This window comes from Pongo abelii, chromosome 10 (assembly GCF_028885655.2).
Source record: "Pongo abelii isolate AG06213 chromosome 10, NHGRI_mPonAbe1-v2.0_pri, whole genome shotgun sequence".
NCBI lineage: Eukaryota > Metazoa > Chordata > Mammalia > Primates > Hominidae > Pongo > Pongo abelii.
This window is the reverse complement of record NC_071995.2, coordinates 51,233,320-51,254,997: the sequence shown is the minus strand read 5'-3', so window position 1 is coordinate 51,254,997 and position 21,678 is coordinate 51,233,320. Positions and strand designations below refer to the sequence as shown.

The 21,678-nt window shown below is 46.5% G+C and overlaps 2 protein-coding genes across 56 annotated transcripts in view; both read right to left on the bottom strand.

The window, feature by feature from the left end:
- PCBP2 (poly(rC) binding protein 2) overlaps positions 1–7,972 on the bottom strand; it is a 28,340-nt gene extending 20,368 nt beyond the window's left edge. For 44 of the 50 annotated variants that reach the window (XM_009247799.4, XM_054528035.2, XM_054528024.2 and 41 more), the window contains exons 1-6: positions 7,108–7,436; positions 4,620–4,763; positions 4,119–4,142; positions 3,996–4,028; positions 3,465–3,581; positions 108–239 (exon numbers count right to left, since the gene is read on the bottom strand). In XM_009247799.4, coding sequence (XP_009246074.1) covers positions 108–239; positions 3,465–3,581; positions 3,996–4,028; positions 4,119–4,142; positions 4,620–4,688 — 375 coding nt within the window. In that variant the 5' untranslated portion in view covers positions 4,689–4,763; positions 7,108–7,436. Of the gene's footprint in view, positions 1–107; positions 240–3,464; positions 3,582–3,995; positions 4,029–4,118; positions 4,143–4,619; positions 4,764–6,505; positions 6,797–7,107 lie in introns of those variants that run through there. The other 6 variants (XM_009247798.4, XM_009247802.4, XM_009247804.4 and 3 more) reach the window with 3 other exon arrangements.
- A 7,736-nt stretch (positions 7,973–15,708) lies between these two features.
- PRR13 (proline rich 13) lies at positions 15,709–20,503 on the bottom strand. Of its 6 annotated transcripts, none has more exons than XM_024257307.2 (4): positions 20,259–20,503; positions 19,320–19,358; positions 18,279–18,661; positions 15,709–16,332 (listed from the first exon to the last, which is right to left on the bottom strand). In XM_024257307.2, the coding sequence occupies exons 2-4, from the start codon at positions 19,336–19,338 to the stop codon at positions 16,285–16,287; spliced, it is 450 nt and encodes a 149-aa protein (XP_024113075.1). In that variant the 5' UTR covers positions 19,339–19,358; positions 20,259–20,503; the 3' UTR covers positions 15,709–16,284. The 6 variants fall into 6 exon arrangements, with proteins under 6 accessions (XP_024113075.1, XP_024113076.1, XP_024113077.1 ...); XM_024257308.2 differs by having other exon boundaries at positions 20,251–20,487; XM_024257309.3 differs by having other exon boundaries at positions 18,279–18,511; positions 20,259–20,479.
- Positions 20,504–21,678: the final 1,175 nt, after the last annotated feature.

Sequence of the window (21,678 nt, the reverse complement as noted above, 5' to 3'; positions counted from 1 at the left end):
TACTTTAATAAAAATCTTCATCTCATTGCTAACTTTTCCTAGCCATACAAAGAGCCATCTTGGAACAAACAGTTAACATTTCTAAAAGGAGGACAAAAGTCACTAACCTCTCGTATTTCCTTGATCTTGCATCCACCTTTTCCAATGAGAGAGCCACACTGACTAGCAGGGACCACCAGCCTCAGGGTGACCGGGGGTCTACTGGCAGCTGTGCTATTGGTCATAGAGCTGCTTATGTCCTACAGAAAGAAAGAACACCAGGATAAGCAGATCCCTGGAAACCAGTAACTGCCATTAAAGAACCACTTACCCTTGATCTTATTAGGATATGTGAGGTCATGACCCACCATAGACAAAAGGTTCAAATACCATGCCCCTCTCAAACTATTTTTCATGTAAAGATAAAAGCTCATGAAAAATTCCTCAAAATTAGCCATAAACATATTTTCCTTCATCCTGAAAGAATGTACTTGGTAGGGATAAAAGCGATAATCTGTTTTGCAGTTACACTTGGCCAGGCAATGGGGAAAAAAGGTGATGTCAAAATTAAATCAAATACTGCCAGGCACGGTAGCTCAAGCTTGTAATCCCAGCACTTTGGGAAGCTGAAGCAGGTGGATCATTTCAGGTCAGGGAGTTCAAGACCAGCCTGGTCAACACAGTTAAGACCCTGTCTCTACTAAAAATACAAAAACTAGCCGAGCATGGTGGCTGGCACCTGTAATCCCAGCTACTCAGGATGCTGATGCAGGAGAATTGCTTAAACCCAGGAGGCAAAGTTGCAGTGAGCCAAGATCGTGCCACTGCACTCCAGCCTAGGCAACAGAGTGAGACTATCTCAAAAAAAAAAATTAAATCAAATCAAATATTAAGAAAAAATATAAAACAGACCGGGCACAGTGGCTCACGCCTGTAATCCCAGTACTTTGGGAGGCCGAGGCAGGTGGATCACCTGAGGTCAGCAGTTCAAGACCAGCCTGGCCAACACGGTGAAACCCCATCTCTACAAAAACTAGCTGGGTGTGGTGGCATGCGCCTGTAGTCCACGCTACTTGGGAGACTGAGGCAGGAGAATCGCTTGAATCCGGGAGGAAAAGGTTGCTGTGAGCTGAGATTGTACCACTGCACTCCAGCCTGGGGAACAGAATGAGACTCCATCTCAAAACAAAACAAAAACAAAAACAAAAGATATAAAACAATGCAACCCTATTTACATCAATTCTACCCTGTTAGAAAACTAAAAACAGGCGGGGCACGGTGGCTCAGGCCTGTATTCCCAGCACTTTGGGAGGCCAAGGCAGGTGATCACCTGAGGTCAGGAGTCCGAGACCAGCCTGGCCAATATGGTGAAGCCCCGTCTCTACTAAAAATACAAAAATTAGCCGGGCATGGTGGTGGGCGCCTATAATCCCAGCTACTCGGGAGGCCGAGGCAGGAGAATCGCTTGAACCCGGGAGTCAGAGGTTGCGGTGAGCTGGGAACCCACCACTGCACTCCAGCCTGGGCAACAAGGAGGAAACTCCATCTCAAAACAAACAAAAAAAACAAACCTATAGATTAGACTGTATTGGTTCAAAGCCTATAGTCTTTCCCATAAACACATGCTGCATCCAAAGTCATGCTTTTAATGTAGTTAAATTTAGCCTTCTGAAGATTAAGTGGTTTAAATATCACTTATTAGCCTAATCTCTAGGCTAATAACTAGAGACCTGGAAACTGCTTAAGCAGTTAAGACCCCTAAAGACAAGGACACATTTAATCCTTGGTTAAGGAATAAACAGTTTGTACTCTAGCTTCTTTCAAAAAAAAAATTTTTTTTTAATAAAATAAAGGCCAGGCATGGTGGCTTGTGCCTGTAATCCCAGCAATTTGGGAGGCGGAGACAGGAGGATTGCTTGAGCCCAGGAGTTCAAGACGAGCCTGGGCAACACAGAAGACTCAGTCTCTACAAAACCCATGAAAACTAGCCAGACATGGTGGTGGTTCACGCCTGTCATCCCACCTGCTGGGTAGGCTTAGGTGGGAAGATGAGGCTGCAGTGAGCCATGGTAACACAACTGTACTTCAGCCTAGGTAACAGAGCAAGACCCTGTCTCAAAAAATAAAAACAAAAAAAAAGAAGTTCAGGTTGGCTATGGTGGCTCACGCCTGTAATCCCAACACTTTGGGAGGTGAGACGGGAGGACCACTTGAGGCCAGGAGTTTGAGACCAGCCTCGGAACAAGAAAAGGTTTTTAAAAAATTATCCAGGCAGGGTGGCATGCACCTGTAGCCCCAGCTACTCAGGAAGCTAAGGCAGAAGGATCACTTGAGCCTGGGAGGATGCAGAGAGCTACGGGTATACCACTGCACTCTAGCCTGGCTGACAGAGCACACAACCCTGCCTCAAAACAAAAAAAAATTAAATACTATGATGTATAAAAAAGAACTAGTTCAAGTTAATTCTTGTTAAATAAAAGAATAAAGCGTGTTTTTTAAGCCATGAGTTCTGGACTTCCAGAATCCTGGGAGTCAAAAGATAACATTTCTAATCTTGGCAAGGATAAGATTTCATGCACCATTAAGTACCAACCACCAATAAAGCAGCACTCCTCTGCCTGTGGTATCAATTGCACAATTAGATGCATTACTGCAGAAGGGGGAGAGGGAGGGACTGAATACAAAACCCAGGACAATAGTTCAGCCTCTGAAGGTTGGTGGGGGAAAAACTTCCTCTTGATAAAACCTCTGGTGTATTTTCCTTCTGATAATCTAGGTCTCTCCCCAACAAGTATAATTTTGACACAATGTTAGCAGATTGACTTTTTAATCTAAAAGCATCAGGATTGGAAGATTATGTGTTTATAACATCAGGTAAACCGTTTTAGTTTGGTATATACTCAAGCCTTTTATCAAAGCAATGGCATACTTTCAACAGATGCTTTTCACGCAAATTATTTATATTAAGTCCTTGGCAAAACTCAAACTGTTTTGATGATTCAAGTGACTTTTTTTTTTTTTTTTTTTTGGAGACGGAGTCTCACTCTGTTGCCCAGGCTGGAGTGCAGTGGTGTGATCTCGTCTCACCACAACCTCCACCTCCTGGGTTCAAGTGTTTCTCCTATCTCAGCCTCCTGAGTAGCTGGGATTACAGGCGCACACCACCATGCCCAGCTAATTTTTGTATTTTTAGTAGAGACGAGGTTTCACTATGTTGGTCTCGAACTCCTGACCTCGTTTATCTGCCCGCCTCAGCCTCCCAAAAGTGCTGGGGTTACAGTCACGAGCCACCGCACCCAGCCTCAAGTGACTCTTTTTTAAACTACAAATGGTTGAATTTTGTGGGAGGCTACAGGAAGCTAAGGACCCATTTACAGCGAGTCTCACGGTCCAGTTTGTCCTTGAATTTAAAAAGCTCTTAGAAAATCAACAAGCTCTCTGGAAGCACTTAAAAATGAAGAACGAGGGAGTGGGAGACAACAAACCTCTTCCAGTTTGTCAATGATCATAGCAAAGGCTTTGAAGATGGCATTAGTGGGTCCAGCCAAAGTGATAATTCTCTCAGGACAATTCCCTTCTGAGATGTTGATACGTGCACCACTCTAGATAGGAAATAAGATCCAAAAGAAGTTAAACAGACAAAGAAGATCTGCGTATGTACAGGATCTACAGTCCCTTGTAAGAGAGACAAGGAGCTGCCAATGTACATGATCCTGATGCAAAGCAAAGTCAGCATCATTCCAAACACTCCTGCTCCATGTCTATCCTCAAATACAGCCTACAGCAACTGCCTTAAGTCTTGAATGAATTCTATGACTTGTCAAAACCACACTTCCCAAAAAGGGGGAAGAAAAAATACACTCCCCAGATTGTCATTACAAATAACCAAGCCGAAAAAAAAATACGTATTTCCCTTATTGAGACCTTCCTCCCTAATTTCTGAAAAAGAATTTTCACTTGTTTTAAAGGTTTTTTACTTCCCAAAGTTAACAATCTCAAAGTCTTTCATAACTTACCTCCTCGCGCATCTTCTTAACTGATTCTCCTTTCTGTAAAGGAAAAGTCAAGCATGAGCTCCAACTGCTACTTCAATCCAGAATGACTAAATGGTAATTGAAGTTGAAGTGAAATTGTCTTACCTTTCCGATGATACTGCCAACTTCCTGCAATGGAGAAAGCTAACGTCAGTAAGAGGAAACTCAGAAGTATTCCTTTTTAAAAATATATTTTATTTTTCCTTTTTCTACATGTTCTAATGAAGTACTCATTATGAAAAGGAATTTTAACTGTCCAGCCAACAGACTGCTATCTATGCTAATTATTACCCCAAAAGATTGGAAAGATTTGAAGATTTATTGGGGGGAGTGGACTTGCTATAAGCAATCTCCATGAGAAAAACCTTATCATCCAGGTATGCAGAGTTTTTGGCTCCAGCCTCTAATTAAGCCTTTCCTGCTCAGTGGAGCTTCCTAGTCAAGTCTGTCCATTTTCCCACTACACTCACTTCTACTCCATTAGGGAAACGTGCTAAAGCCAGATACCCCACAGTGCTAATCTGATGAGCTCCAAGATGCATGTCTGCTCTTCCTGGCCCCTCCCCTGGCAGTTACTATGACCCAATTTCCCAAGCTGGAGCATACCTTTCCATGCATAAGTAGCCGGATGGTGAGAGTGACATTTAATCCACCTTCAATCACACCGGTGTCCATGTCGAGCAGTGTTCTGGGGAGCTGGACTTTGAGTGGTCAAGTCTTTGGTCACTGGTGGGGGGTGAAAGCCAAAAACTAAAATGCAAACATGACCAAAATCAGAGGAGGAAAACAACAAGGTTATTATTTTCCAAGTTATTTTCACCTTATCAATATTTTCTACTTTACACTTTTCCTTAAATGACAGTATGTCAGACTTATATACACACCAAGCACAACTGCATGACAAAATACACAGTTCAGGTTCTGTTACAGAACACAGAAGGCAACTTTCCAGTTCCTCTCATTAATGACAGGGTTTCCGCTGACTCTCAGGATGAACAAGGTTCCTTCAATTGGCAATGGTTCTAAGGGAACTGCTGAACGTGCACCACTTGTCCTTCAGCAGAAAAAGCTTCAAAAGAATTCAGAAACACCTGGAAATCATGAGAGCAAATCTCCAACTACAGTGAGGGCAAATGACCTTTTGTTTCCCTGCTGGGGAGCAGTTTAAGTTGAAAACTAGAGAGAACACATGTAAATTTTCTTTGTAGTAGCAATTTCTAGATAAGGAAATTGAGACGTATCCCACATTACAAATTTCAACCGTTGATGGCTAACACCAAATGATTTCTAAAAGATTTAGATCAACACCCTCACTGAAAAGGCATTATCTGAGATGCCTTCCACGCAGGCTGGGGTTCCATATTCCCCTTTAGAAAATGACTCAATACATTAAGTACACTTGAGTCCTTTTCTCCTATTCCTCCTTCCAACCCAACTTGTTACTCAAATTTGAGATGTTTTCCTTGCTTTTGTGTTTACCATCCAGTTTTTATTTCAAGTCTATTAAATCTTAAATTTCCTTCCAAAGAAAACAATCAAAATAAAACTGGCATTGCTAAAATTTTTTGTTTTTAAGAACAGCAGCAAATGCACCTTTCCTATACAGGATGGCCCTTTTCCCACCTATGAAACAATTTCTAACATTGTTCCTAACATTTCTGCTTTAGAATAACTAGTTATGTGTAGAAAGAAAAATTTTTTGGATATGCCTTTGCCTTCAATACCTCCTTTAGCACCTAATCGTGACAGCTTTAGAAAGGACCTCTCCCAAGTTGTAGAATGTCCCCAGTGACATTTTAAGTATCCATCCTTTTAAAACTCAACATGTCCTCTCTCCTCCCACAGCTAGATTTCCTCCTTCACAAAACCAGCCACTGTGTTAACTTTCCTCTAACACAAAGCCCATACCCTAAATATCTTAGGTGCTTAAGTGGCTGTCACACCATTCTGTATATGGCAAACTGTCCTCTGGCTACTCCAAGAATGTTAAGTGATTATATAAGTGCATCCCCAAAGCACATTTCCCCATTTTCAGAATACAATTAATTGCTGGCAAAATCCCAGAATTCAACACTTTTCACTCATGGAAAAATAGTGCTTGGTGGGGGAAGACGCGTTAGGTCTGTAAGAATGACTTTCTTTTTTTAATAAGATGTGATAAAAATCTGGCAGTTTAATTCCTTACCCCCTTGCAGATGTAATAGGAAGCCCTTTACAAATATCACAATAACGCAACTTCGAAAAGGCAAAAAAAAAAAAAAAAAAAAGGAAACCTATTTGAAGCCATTTCTTGAGGTAAAGTACAAAGATGCATTTCTAACTCCAAACCAAGTAATCCAAGAAATCTGTCGAATTTCCCTCCTGACTAGGTCAAGATAAATGTACCCCATTCCAGCAATCCAGCTGCTAATACTGCTGTCCAATACCCCTTCCATAAATAGCTCGGTCTGGGCTTACATCGGCAGGCATTTTGTAATTTAAAAAATCGTTACCCCGAGAAACGTCCTGATTAACTCGGCAACTGGGAGCCCGTCTACCCTTTCTTTAACTCCGCAGCCCCCTCTCCCCTCGGTCATCCAAGCATTTTCCACTTAAGAAAAAAAGCCCCCCCTTCCTTCGACTAGAAAGAAGAGGGGGAAAAAATAAACGGTTCGGTCGGGGGGGGGCGCTGCGATACAGGGGGAGGAGCCGGACTAGTAGCGCCTCCTCGTGTGGCTGCGCCAGCGCCTGACCCCCGCGGGGAGCCGCGCTCACTCGCCCGGCCAGCAAGCCGGCCATCGCCTCCCCCAACCCCCCACAACCAACAAATCCACCGCCGCCCCCCCTACCGCGCGCGCGCCCTCCCTGACTCCTGCGCAGCCGCCACCGGGAAAAGGCGGGGGGAGGGGGGAATAGGCCTTGCGCGAGGCCTACTAGGCCGCGCCAGAGCCAGGGCCTCGCGTGAATGACCGGCCAGGCACAGTGAGGTGGAAGGCGCTCACGCGGGACTACGCGAGACCGCGGCTCGTGACTAGGACCCGAGCCGGCTAAAAAAGAAGACAGAAGTGGAAATTGTAGCCATAGCCGGGGGCGCAGGGGAAATTTTTAGGCTTACCTGCAGGCGCGAGGCGACTGAGGGGAAAAGGGGAGCGGGCGGGAAGGGGAAGGGCGGGAGGCCGGGGGCGGAACAATAGGGGCGGGCGGGAAGGCGAGGGGGGCCCCGCGGGCGGGCGGAGGAGGAAGGGGGGGGTGGAGGAGGAGGAGGAGGAAGGGGGAAAGAGACCCCGGGGCGGGTGGAGGGCGGCGGAGGGCGGGCGGGCGGGCGGAGGGCGGGCGGGCGGGAGAGGGCGCAGGCTGCGGCTGCTCCGGCTGCTGCCTCTGCTGGTCTGGGAGGGGGACGGGGCGGAGCGGCCTGCTTTCAACCCCGCGCACCCTTCGACCCCGGAAGCGCTAACCGCCCCGGGGGCCGGCGAGGCGATTGCGTCGTCCAAGCCTTCCCCACGCAATGCAGACGGCCTCCCAAAAGCCTAGAGCGGCTCCTTTTGACAGCGTAGGCACCAGCGAGACAACGGCTGCTAGCAAGCGAGGAATTGCGATAGAGAGGTAGCGTGGGGGCGGAAAGGAAACCAGTGGCCCCTAGTGGACTGGCTGGAAAGTTCAGGTGTTAGTGCGGAGACGGAGCAGTCGCCATGGATCAAGAAGTGGAGAGGAGGAAAAAGGGATGGGTAGAAAGAGAATGAGAAAGGATGAAGATAGTAATCTACAGGGATACTCAAAAAAGAAAAGGAAAAAAACTAACTTGCCACGTTAGAGGTGACCATTGTATCAACTCCTTACTCTTAAAAGGAAATAATTAAGCATTTAACTTTCCTTTTAGGAAGAACTGTATGTAGTTCATCTGTAATTGATAAGGGAAAGCTCTTTTTTAAAGAGTTCCATGTAATCACTGTAGAAGGAATGAAACAAATAAAAGGAATGAGAGTTGAAAAGTCACCATTCTGCAACCCAGAATGAAATAATTGATTCAGGCAAGTGTATCAATCATTAAAATTTTGAGAAAGGTTGTTAGGGAACAGGATATTATCATGACACCAAATATCAAATATCACCACACAGATTTGCAAATATATACATATATATATATATATATATATATTTTTTTTTTTTTTAAGTAACTTCAAATGGGCCAGGGGTAGTGGCTCACGTCTATAATCCCAACACTTTGGGAGGCTGAGGCAGGCGGATCGCTTGAGCTCAGGAGTTTAAGATACCATCTCTACTAAAAATACTAATATTAGCTAGCTTGGTGGCACATGCCTGTGGTCCTAGCTATTTAGAAGGCTGAGGTGGATGGATCACTTAAGCCCCGGTGGTCCGGGCTACAGTGAGCCATGATGATGGCCACTGCACTGCAGCCTGTCTCAAAAATAACAAATTTTTTTTGAGACGGAGTTTCGCTCCTATTGCCCAGGCTGGAGTCCAATGGCATAATCTCGGCCCACCACAACCTCTGCCTCCTGGGTTCAAGCGATTCTCCTGCCTCAGCCTCCCGAGTAGCAAAAATAACAAATTTTTTAAAAGCAACTTCAAATGGAGAGATCTAGCAGTTACCACCTTACCCAAGTACATAAATGATCAAATTGCATCACTCATAGTAGGACAACTTTGCACTGTGTGGTCCTTGGAAAAATTCAACAAGAAGTTGAATTTTTTTTTATTTAATATTTAATATTTAATTTATTTAATAGATGATATCTATTAAATATTCTTGCCAAAAGTGCTTAATCTTAATCAAGTCATTAGATCTGATTTTCAATTTATAGGAAATTTAATACAACACAAGGAGATATTTTGCAAACCCAGAACATTCCACAAGACAGCTAGCTGGTCTTGTCAAAAAAGCAATGGAATACAAAAAAAGAAAAAAAATTGGCCAGGTGCGGTGGCTCACACCTGTAATCCCAGCAATTTGGGAGGCCGAGGCAGACGGATTACTTGAGGTCAGGAGCTCAAGACCAGCCTGACCAACATGGAGAAACCCCATCTCTATTAAAAATGCAAAATTAGCCAGGCGTGGTGGCGCATGCCTGTAATCCCAGCTACTCGGGAGGCTGAGGCAGAAAAGTCACTTGAGCCCAGAAGGCGGAGTTTACCGTAAGCCAAGATTACACCATTGCACTCCAGCTTGGGCAACAAGAACAAAACACCGTCTCAAAAAAAAAAAAAAGAATTAGTTGAACATGGTAGTATGCATCTGTAGTCCCAGCTACTCAAGAGGCTAAGGCGAGAGGATCACTTGAGCCGAGGAATTCAAGGCTGCAGTGAGTTATGATGGCACCACTGCACTCCAGCCTGGGTGACAGAGCAAGACCCATCTCTTAATTAGTAAATAAATAAAACAAAAGCAGGAATTTAAAAATGATTAAGGCAATAACAACCAAATATAATGTGTGGCTCTTGCTTGGATCCTGGGCTTGTTTTTTTTTTTTTTTTGAGATGGAGTCTCGCTCTGTTGCCCAGGCTGGAGTACAGTGGCACAGTATCAGCTCACTGCCACCTCCGCCCCCCAAATTCAAGTGATTCTCCTGCCTCAGCCTCCTGAGTAGCTGGGATTATAGTCACCTGCCACCACGCCCAGCTAATTTTGTGTATTTTTAGTAGAGACGGGGTTTCACCATGTTGGCCAAGCTGGTCTCAAACTCCTGATCTGGTGATCTGCCTGCCTCAGCCTCCCAAAGCACTGGGATTACAGGTGTGAGCCACTGCGTCCGGCCTGGATCCTAGTTTAAAAAAAAAAAGTTGCTGCATAAGACATTTAAGGGACAAGTGAGAAAATTCAAACATTAGCTGGGCGCGGTGGCTCACGCCTATAATCCCAGCACTTTGGGAGGCCGAGGCAGATGGATCACGAGGTCAGGAGATAGAGACCATCCTGGCCAATATCATGAAATCCCATCTCTATAAAAATACAAAAATTAGCCAGGCATGGTAGTGCACGCCAGTAGTCCCAGCTACTCGGGAGGCTGAAGTGGGAGAATCGCTTGAACCTGGGAGGCGGAGGTTGCAGTGAGCCAAGATCACACCACTGCACTCCAGCCTGGTGACAGAGTAAGACTCCGTCTCAAAAAAAAAAAAAAGAAAAGAAAATTCAAACATTATCTGAATAATAATATTAGGAAGTATTTGTAATTTTCTTAAGTGTAATAATGGAACCATGCTTATGTAAAGAAATGGTTTTTAGGATGTACGTGATGAAATGTTTAAGGGTGGCCAGGCGCGGTGGCTCACCCCTGTAATCCCAGCACTTTGGAGGCCAAGGCAGGCGGATCACAAGGTCAAGAGATTGAGATCATCCTGGCCAACATTGTGAAACCCCATCTCTACTAAAAATATAAAACTTAGCTGGGTGTGGTGGTGTGTGCCTGTAGTCCCAGCTACTTGGGAGGCTGAGGCAGGAGAATTGATTGAATCTGGGAGGCAGAGGTTGCAGTGAACCAAGATCACGCCACTGCACTCCAGCCTGGCAACAGAGCCAGACCCCGTCTTAAAAAAAAAAAAAAAATACAAAAGTTAGCCAGGTATGGTGGTGCACACCTGTTGTCTCAGCTACTAGGGATGCTGAGGTGGGAGGATCACTTGAACCTGAGAGGTCAAGGCTGCAGTGAGCTGTGAGTGTGCTACTACACTCCAGCCTGGGCAACAAAGCAAGACCTTGTCTCAAAGAAACAAACAATCAAAAAAAAAAAAAAAACAGAGGAATGGCTGGGCATGGTGGTGCATGCCTGTAATCCCGCACTGTTGGAGGCAGAGCAAGGTAGGAGGATCACTTGAAGCTAGGAGTTCGAGAGCAGCCTAGGCAACACAGTGAGACCCTGTCCCTACAAAAAATTAAAAATTAGCCATGTGTGGTGGTGCACACCTATAGTACTAACTACTTGGGAGGCTGAGGTGGGAGGAGCACTTGAACCAGGGAGATCAAGGCTGCAGTGAGCCTTGAACATGCCACTGCACGCTAACCCCTTGCCTCTCAGTCACATTTTATTGGGCAGCCCCAAATTGATGGAGTCATCTAAAGAGAGGTAGCTTCCTCAAGTGGAAAATTAGGCTTGAGGACAAAAATGCCTTTCCTCCCACCCCCCCAAATTGTATTAGGAACAATGTGAAATAGAAAGAAAGAGCCAGGCACAGTGGTTCACTCCTGTAATCCCAACACTTTGGGAGACCGAGGCAGGCGGATTCAGGTCAGGAGTTCAAGACAAGCCTGGCCAACATGGAGAAACCCCATCTCTACTAAAAATACAAAAATTAGCTGGGTGTAGTGGCATGTGCCTGTAGTCCCAGCTACTCGGGAGGCTGAGGCAGGAGAATCACTTGAACCCGGGAGGCAGAGGTTTCAGTGAGCTGAGATCGCGCCCCTGCACTCCACCCTGGGTGACAGAGTGAGACTTTGTCTTGAAAAAAAGAAAGAAAAAGATGGCCAGGCAAGGTGGCTCATTCCTGTAATCCCAGTGCTTTGGGAGGCCAGGGCAGGAGGACTGCTTGAGGCCAAGAGTTGTAGAGACCAGCAAGAATCTCATGTCTACAAAAAAATTTTTAAACATTAGCCAGCGCCACCTCTAGCAACTCGAGAGGCTGAGGCGAGAGCATAGCTTGAGCAGCCCACTGCACTCCGGCCTAGGCAACAGAGTGAGACCCTGTCTCTGAAAAAAAAGGAAAAAGAAATCTGTCATCTGGTAAGGGGCAGACCAAGTAATGAAAGGGAAGAAATGAAGTAGGAAAATGTTAGGACACCCAGGAAAAAGCAAACTAAGGAATGCACTTACTGTGAAGCCCTGGCTGAAGGTCACGTTAACCTTAAGATTTCACAGTGGGGACATTTATACCTCTGAGAGCTGGGGTGAAAGTATCTATCCATGAAATCATCTCTAATGTGGGGGGCAAAACAAATATCAAATGTCTATATTGGAACTGGCCAACAGTTGCAGCCAGCTTTGAAAGAGAAAGATGAGTTGCCTCTAATAGCAATACCTGATAATTTTATGAGTCAATAAATTCTTCCCAGAAGGGGAACCAAACTAAGTCAAGAGAGTGAATCTGCCTAGGGCCACAGAGCAATCTGATATAGGGAGTTGATTCCAAAAAGGCAGCAAACTAGATAAAAGATTCATCCCATTAACTCACACTTCCTAAACTAAAATGTCAACTTGTATTTTTAGATCCCATGGATTTCCTATCTTTCCCATTCTCGTGAAATGTGAATGGAAATCTTGCTAGTTCCTAGTAAAAAGAGAATAGCCTGTAATCCCAGCACTTTGGGAAACTGAGGTGAGAGGATCATTTGAGCCCAGGAGTTCAAGACCAGCCAGAGCAACATAGTGAGACCTTGTCTCTACAAAAAATACAAAAAAATGGCCAGGCGCAGTGGCTCATGCCTGTAATCCCAGCACTTTGGCTGAGGCAGGAGAATCGCTTGAACCCAGGAGACGGAGGTTGCAGTAAGCCAAGACTGCGCCACTGCACTCCAGCCTGGGGGATAGAGCGAGACTCTGCCTCCAAAAAAACAAACTAGCCAGGCATGATGGTGGTATATGCCTGTGGTCCTAGTTACTCGGGAGGCTGAGGTGGGAGAATCGCCTGACTCTGGCCAGGTCGAGGCTGCAGTGAGCCGAGATCACACTACTACATTACAGCCTGGACGACAGAGTAAGACCCTGCCTCAAAAAAAAAAGAGAGAGAATGACAAAATCCCAGAGGTTCTTGTATGAGATGCTGAAGGCATAAAACAAAAACATTTGTGAACCACCATCTTAGTAGATTTATACTGATGCACAAAGCAGGGACACAAATGCAATGCTCTCAAGAGCCAAGCAGTAATCTAATCTGGCTTACGGAAAGGTAACAGGGAGTTGAAAAGACTATGGGAAGACCCATCTACACGTAATGATTACTACTCACAGTCAGAAATTTCTTCCTTCAGGAATGTGGGCCCACTCTTGCTAGACTTGCCAGTTTGAAATCTGAATCTTTACTGAAAATGTCTGATATTTAACATAGAGGGATCCCTCCAAAAAAAAGTCTCAGACCCAGGTATAACATGGCCTCCCAATTTTTCAACCTCTGATAAAGATGTATGAACCAAAATGTTCACAACAGTAGTTAAGTATGCATTAAAACTGGAAACAAATCTAAAATTATAGTAATAAAAGATTGGTTGAATAAGTTGGAATGCTGGGGCCAGGCACCATAGCTCAGGCCTGTAATCCCAACACTTTGGGATGCTGAGGCAAGTGGATCACTTAAGGCTGTAGAGCAATGGCACAATCTCGGCTTACTGTAACCTCAGCCTCCCAAGTTCAAGCAATTCTCCTGCTTCATCCTCCCAAGTAGCCGGCATTACAGGCTCAAGCCACCATGCCCAGCTCATTTTTTTTGAAGAGACAGGATCTCACTGTGTTGCCCAGGCTGGTCTTGAACTCCTGGACTCAAGAAATCCTCCTGCCTCAGCCTCCCAAAGTGCTGGGATTACAAGTATGAGCCACTGCACTTGGCCACCATGTATTTCTCTTCACCTCACCATCTGTCTCATGCCCACCATCTCCCTCTCCTCTCCAAAAAGGAAGAGCTGATAAAGGAAAACACAGAGTGACTCGGGGGAAAAAAATTAGAAGGCCAGGCATGGTGGCTCATGCCTGTAATCCCAGCACTTTGGGAGGCTGAGGCGGGAGGATCACCTGAGGTCGGGAATTTGAGACCAACCTTACCAACATGGAGAAACCCTGTCTCCACTAAAAATACAAAATTAGCCAGGCATGGTGGTACATGCCTGTAATCCCAGCTACTCGGGAGGCTGAGGCAGAATCGCTTGAATCCAGGAGGCAGAGGTTGCGGTGAGCCGAGATCACGCCATTGCACTGCAGCCTGGACAACAAGAGCAAAACTCCGTCTCAAGAAAAAAAAAAAAAAATTAGAATGGACCCCAAATCCAAGACACTGGAAAAGTGGACCTTGACTTCGGATTTTCTTTTTCTTTTTTTTTGAGACGAGTCTTGCTCTGTTGCCCAGGCTGGAGTGCAGTGGCAAGATCTCGGCTCACTGCAACCTCCTAGGTTTGAACCTCCTCGGCTTGAACCTCCTAGGTTCAAGCGATTCTCCTGCCTTAGCCTCCCAAGTAGCTGGGATTATAGGCACCTGCCACCATGCCCGGCTAATTTATACAGTTTTAGTAGAGACAGGGTTTCGCCATGTTGGCCAGACGGGTCTCGAACTCCTGACCTCAGGTGATCTACCCACCTCGGCTTCCTAAAGTGCTGGGATTACAGGTGTGAGCCACTGGGCCCGGCCATGGATTTTCTAATAAAATTAGAAGCTAGCTGTAAAATATAAGACCTCAGGCATTTATTTCATAGAACTCTTTCCAGGGAAAGCTATGGATGCAGTATAGCCAACTCAAAACACTCCTTCCCTGTTCTTCCTCAAGCCCTACACTCAATGCCCAAACCCATGGGTTCCACCTCAGAAACATCTCTTAAGTCCACTCCTTCCTCTAGCCCCATGTCCCCAACTGCAGCCTCATTTCCCGCTTTCAGGAACTCAGGTTCAGGAGCTCCTAACTTTCATCGTACACTTTTTACAACTTGGTGCCTTTGTAAAACTGCTGCTTCTGCCTGGAATCCACTGGGTTAAGAGCACAGACTCAGAAGCCGGATTGTCTGAGCTCCAATTCTGACTGAATGTCTGCCTCCCAGATTGAGATGGAGTGCAATGGTGCAATCATAACCTCCACCTGCCAGGTTCAAGCCATTCTCCTGCCTCAGCCTCCCGAGTAGCTGGGATTACAGGCATGCGCCACCACGCCTGGCTAATTCTGTATTTTTAGTAGAGATGCGGTTTCTCCATGTTGGCCAGGCTGGTCTCGAACTCCTGGCCTCATGTGATCTGCCTGCCTTGGCCTCCCAAAGTGCTGGGATTACAGGCTTGAGCCACCACGCCTGGCCCACAGTTTCTTAAATATACTGATTTGTAGGGACACATCTAAAAAGTCTTAGCCGGGCACGGTTGCTCACGCCTGTAATCCCAGCGCTTTGGGAGGCTGAGGCAGGTGGATCACCTGAGGTCAGGAGTTTGAGACCAGCCTGACTGACCAACATGGTGAAACCCTGTCTCTACTACAAATACAAAATCAGCCGGGCATGGTGGCAGGTGCCCATAGTCCCAGCTACTTGAGAGGCTGACGCAGGAGAATCGCTTGAACCTGGCAGGTAAAGGTTATGATTGCGCCATTGCACTCTAACCTGGGCAATAAGAGTGAAACTCCATCTCAAAATAAGTAAATACATAAATAAAAATAAAAAGTTTTAGGAAAAAATTTAAAAAAAAAAAGTATTATTCAATAGATTTGGGGCAAAGCCCCAAATTACTCTCTCACAGCTGATGGGCAGCCAGGGTTAAGAACCTCTGTAGCAGATATGAAAACATATAAGCTAAAGGCCTATATCCATTCACCCAAGAGAAGACAATAAAGATTCATGCCACTCTGCCTGAGCCAATTTTGAAGAGTCCTCCCACTTAAAAAACATGGGAATCATACAGTGTCTTTCTCACTGATGCTCCGGTTCCCTTCTATAAAACTGCTACACTTTAAAGGGTCTGTGGAAGGTTAGCAAAAGTAGTAGAATGTGCCATGCCCAGCCAAGGTGATAGCACAGGTGAGCAGAGACCAGGAGAAATAACTTTATTTGAATAGGACCCGAGACAGCATATTGGGCTAAGGAGGAGAGGTAAGGTTCCAAAACGGCAGTCAAAGCTCATCGACCAAATGGACTCTACTTCCCAGCAACCTTGCAGTTAGTGCAACCAACAAAAGGCCTGCTGGGGAATGTATTTGCCACTAAATTCCCCAAGTATGCCAGCATTACAAAAAAGATAGAGGTTTTTCATCATACTTGAATTTCCACAAACCTCCCCAATCACAAGTATTATAAGCGGAAGTAAAAAATCACATTTTACAGATATCAAACTTGTCTTCAACATTTAGTTCATCATCTTCAAAAAATAGCTCCCCTGCCTAATTCATTAGCTATATGATCTATCCAAGCAGCAACAAGATGGCCAGGCCATGGCAATCCTCTTCCCATTTCCCCTAGCCACTCAGGGCTCAACAGCAGGGTGAGGCTCAGGTGGAGGTAGGGGGTGGGGAGCACAAGGGCTACATTCCCCCAGTACAACATGGCATCTGAAGCTTGATGGGAGAGCAGAACTGGTGAGACTTGAGGGAAGGGTCCAGGGCCTGTATTCAGTCAGAATCACTGCTGGAAGAGGAGGAAGAAGAGGAGGAGGAATGCTGCAAGGGGAAAGGGGAAAGGGGAAAGAAGATAGCATCAGATCCAAATGACCTTTCATCACTCCGTGGGCCATTCTTTGGTGCCCCACCCCTCCGCCCAAGTATCCCTTGCTTCCCTAAGAAGGTCAGGAGTCTTGAACAGACTGTACCTAAACAAAAGCAAGGGTTTTCTTCAGCAGTGAGCATAGAGGAATGGATTAAACCATCCTAAATTATCACACAGAATTTTAACAATTTAACATATTGCCTTTGGAGCAAATTTCCAACTTTCTTTACCTGAATCGATGCCTAGGCAAGGAATAAATTACAGGCACAAGCATAGTATAGTGCTAGGAAACAGCTGTTACCTTATCAATGCTTATTCATTAGCTGCGTGCAAAGTCCTATGATTTTAAGAAATTGGAGTCTACAAATCTAAGAAAAGACAATAGAAACAGCAGTTGTTTGTGCATGTATCTCTACTTTTTCCCAAGCACAATGGGAAAAAGTGGGGAAGGTGTAAGAAAAGGCTGGGAGTTCTATTCAAGGTTCCTTAAGCATATACTCCCAGCAATGCTACAGTTATTAAATAAAAACATTTTTCAGTCTCTCCAGGGTAATTTCTCCCCCTCTTCCCCACTAAATCTCAATTCTCTTCAGATTTTTTTTTTTTTTTTTTAGACGGAGTCTCACCCAGTCGCCCAGGCTGGAGTGCAATGGCATGATCTCGGCTCACTGCAACCTCTACTTCCTGGGTTTAAGAGATTCTCCTGCCTTGGCCTCTGGAGTAGCTGGGATTACAGGCACGCACCACCATGCCCAGCTAATTTTTTGTATCTTTAGTAGACAGATTTCACCATGTTGGCTAGGCTGGTCTTGAACTCCTGACCTCGTGATCCGCCCACCCCGGCCTCCCAAAGTGCTGGGATTATAGGTGTGGACCACCTGTAATCCCACCTGAAGGACCACCTGAAGCCTTCTCTTCAGACTTCTATCAAAGACCCAGAATCAGGAATTAGAATCCACAAGGCAAATAAATACTGGGCAGTTAAATGTAAATGGAGGCCTCATCAAGATGCAGATTGGTTTAATCCTTCCAGAGTTGTCCTCAGAGTTGCTTTTATCCTTGCTATTTTTTCTTTGTTTGTTTGAGATGGAGTCTTGTCTGTCACCGAGGCTGGAGTGCAGTGGTGAGATCTGGGCTCACTGCCATCTCTGCCTCCCGGGTTCAAGCAATTCTCCTGCCTCAGCCTCCTGAGTAGCTGGGATTACAGGCATGCGCCACCACACCCAGCTAATAATTCCCAAGTGCTAGGATTACAGGCATGAGCCACGGCACCTGGCCACCCTTACTAATTTTTAACACTCCTCTAAAACAAAGATACTTAGCCTTGGAGCTGAGTATAAAACCTCCTTAGTCCTAGGCTTTGTTAGAGGCTGAGTCACTGACTGCTCTTGTCCTCACTTTTTCTGCTAGATGATAGGGCAAAGGGCCCATGTAATTAACACAACGCCCTAAGAACACTGATGAAAGAGAGAAGGAACTCCAGGAACTAGGGCCAGATTATTATTCTGTTAATTATTATAAGACCTTGCTTTGTCAAAGGAATGACGTTGATATTTTGACAATGTAAGTGGGCGTGTCCAACTTGCTAGAATATGCACCTGGTGGGAGGGGAGCAAACGTTCTGGGAGAGGAGGGCAGAAAAGATTTGGCTTTTGATTCTAAAATCCATTCTAAGGTTCACCCTAGCTCCCCCCAGATAGGAGAAGCCTGATGTTTCTTTTCAAGATAATCAGATTCTTCCCAGTAGTAATCTTTTATAAAAAGGAAGCATCATCTACCAGAGCGACACAATTGTCATCCCCCACGTCCACAGAATGTGAATCCCCCTCACCCAACCCCTGCCTACCTAGTCCCTCTGAGGGGGGACCCCTTCCCTAGCCAGGCTCCAGAGGGTACTGACCTTGCCATGCTTGTGGTGCTTGTGGTGCTTTTGGTGCTTGTGCATCTTTTTATGAGCTTTCTTCATTTTCTTCTGCATCTTCTTGTCCACTATCACTGCTGGTCCGACCATGCCAGGAGCCAAGGGATTCACAGGAGGGATTCCAGGGGCAGGCGGTGGGTATGGAGGAGGGTAGGGACCCGATGGTTGGCATCCTGGATACCCTGGCTGTGGCACAGGATGAGGGGGCCCACCTGGGGGGAAAGCTGGATTGCCATGGGGAGCTCCTGGGGGAGGAGGACAGGGGCCTCGGGGAAAGGGTGGGTTAATAGATGGTGGGTGGGCAGGATTGGAACCTCCAGGGCACCCAATATTGGGGGGATATGGATTTGGCCCTGGCTGCCCTGGTGGAAGAAGCAGAGAATAAACATTAGAATTCCCCAGAGTCTCCAACAACAAACAACAAAAAGAAAGAGATTCTTTCTCACTCAATACTTAAAGGGAAATGGAAAGATGACAAAGGAGAATGGAGGGTAGGGGAGACAAACTTGAGGTGGGGAGAAAAGGGGGAATGTCCCTGGAAGGGCTGGGGAGAGGAGGGAGACAGTGAACTCTGAGGAAGACAAAAGCACTGGTCAGGCCGGGCGCGGTGGCTCACGCCTGTAATCCCAGCACTTTGGGAGGCCGAGGTGGACAGATCTCATGAGGCCACGAGTTCGAGACCAGCCTGGCCAACATGGTGAAACCCCCGTCTCTACTAAAAATACAAAAAGTAGCCAGGCGTGATATCATGCGCCTGTAATCTCAGCTACTCCGGAGGCTGAAACAGGAGAATCGCTTGAACCCAGGAGGTGGAGGTTGCAGTGAGCCTGGGCGACAGAGACTCCATCTCAAAAAATAAATAAATAAAATTAAATTAAAAAGCACTGGTCAGCTGTACACTAAGGACTTTGCTTTTGCGGGTACGGCGGGTCGGGGGTAGGGGAGCTGTTACAGAAACTTCCTGTTATAGGGCCCATCAGAAAAAGGGTTAGGGGTGGAAGAGAACCCCCAAACACCTACCGGCATTGGGATTCCACATGTTTAGGTGTGTCCTCCAGCCTGAGGAGAAAGAAATGAGGCAAAAAAGATGACGGTCTAGAGGTAGGAAGTGGACTTAGCACCAGAGCCCAGCCCTAACGTCTTCCACCCCACAGTAGGCTCTCCTACCTGGAGAACTACTACGACTTCCACATAAGAAATGTCTCTTTTCTGGCTGGGCGCAGTGGCTCACGCCTGTAATCCCAGCACTTTGGGAGGCCGAGGCGGGTGGATAACGAGGTCAGGAGTTCGAGACCAGCCTGGCCAACATCGTGAAACCCCGTCTCTACTAAAAATCTAAAAATTAGCCGGGCGCGGTGGCGGGCACCTGTAATCCCAGCTACTCGGGAGGCTGAGGCAGGCGAATCGCTTGAACCCGGGAGGCAGAGGTTGCAGTGAGCCGAGACCGCGCCACTGCACTCTAGCCTGGGCGACAGAGCAAGACATCGTCTCAAAAAAAAAAAAAGAAAAGAAATCTCTCTTTCCACTTGTTTCTTCGCCCTCAATACCTACTTGGTTCCTAACACAGGAATCTAGTTCCCAGGACCCCTCCACCCAGATGGAAGCGTCTAACTCTTCGGAAGTGGGCAGAGCCCGCGAGTCTCGGCCCCCCCATCACTCATCTCCCTTTCCCTGGAACTGAGTCCGGAGGCCTTTAACCACGCACAGAGTAAGAAAGGATCTCAAACAACTTTCTCTCTCACTGGGGAGGACCCCACCTCAGGCTAAGAAAAGGATACGCCTCGAGGCGAAGTAAGAAGGAAGTTGCTCAAGAACCTCAAATACTTAAATATGTGGACACAACCCCCTTCCTCCAAAAAAGAAAAAAGGCAAATGAAGATCCTAGCCCTAAGCTGCGAAGAGACTCTTGACCCAGCAACGGGAAAAGGAAAAACCTATGGAATCCAGATACCCGGTCACCTTTCCACCGCCGCCTGGGCTTGATGCGTTCTCCTTCGCAGTCTCGGTTCTTCCTAGTCACCCAGACTCCGTGCTTCGGTACCCGCCTTTGCTACTGCCTAATTGGTAATTATGTGGCCATTCGACTGATGATTAGACAACAAACGAATCAATCACTCTGGTCCGACTGAGGAGGAAACGGTTGCTCCAGGGGCGGAGCGGAGCCCTTTACGGCTAGGCCAGTACCTAGAAGCCGGAAATCTCCTGGGGGCGGGGCTAGGCGGAGAGCTCTGGAGGGGGCGGGGCCAGCTGCTGGACAAAGTCCTAGAGACACCGAGAAGAAACTCTGCCCTTGCTCTCTTAGCTCATGGTTCACTGGGTGCAATACCTTGTAAAGTGAATACACTATGGTATGTGTTGTAATACAGATATAGACAGAGTTCTTGGCAAGGGCAGAAGAGCTGCTGAGTCCCAGCCCCAAGCCTCAATGTTCCCGGCTCCGTCTTACACTCGCAAGGGAAGCAAACAAACATTCTTGCGGAAAATACAGAGATTTCATAATCTCTCCCAGGATTCCTTCTCTCAATTGCATAGCTCCGCCATCTGTCAAGTAGCCTAAACCAGAAACCAAGGAGGACGTCCGTGATCCCTCTGTCTCCTTCACCTCCCTTACCCCAAATTACCAGTTTTGTCTCTCAAATATATCTGGAATCTCTCCACTTCTCTCTCTCTTCCCTGCTCCAAACCTCCCATCATCTCTCGCCTGGATTCATCTCTCCCCTGAATTGCTACAATGGCCTCCCTTTTTTTTTTTTTTAGACGGAGTCTCGCTCTGTCACGAGGCTGGAGTGCAGTGGTGCGACCTCGGCTCACTGTAACCTCCGCTTCCCAGGTTCAAGCGATAATCCTGCCTCAGCCTCCCGAGTAGCTGAGACTACAGGCGCGGCTAATTTTTCTATTTTTTAGTAGAGATGGGATTTCACCATGTTGGCCAGGATAGTCTCGATCTCTTGACTTCGTGATCTGCCCACCTCGGCCTCCCAAAGTTCTGGGATTACAGGCGTGAGCCACCGTGTCCAGCCTTTTTTAAAAAAAAAAAAAAAAAAAAAAAAAAAATACAAGTGGCCGGGCGAGGTGTCTCACGCCTGTAATCCCAGCACTTTGGAAGGCCAAGGCAGGCAGATCACAAGGTCAGGAGTTTGAGACCAGCCTGGCCAATATGGTAAAACCCCGTTTCTACTAAAAATACAAAAATTAGCCGGGTGTGGTGACATGTGCCTGTAATCCCAGCCACTTGGGAGGCTGAGGCAGGAGAATCACTGAATTCAGGGAGGCAGAGGTTGCAGTGAGCCGAAATCATGCCACTGCACTCCAACCTGGGTGACAGAGTGAGACTCCGTCTCAAAAAAAAAAAAACACACACACACACATACACACAATA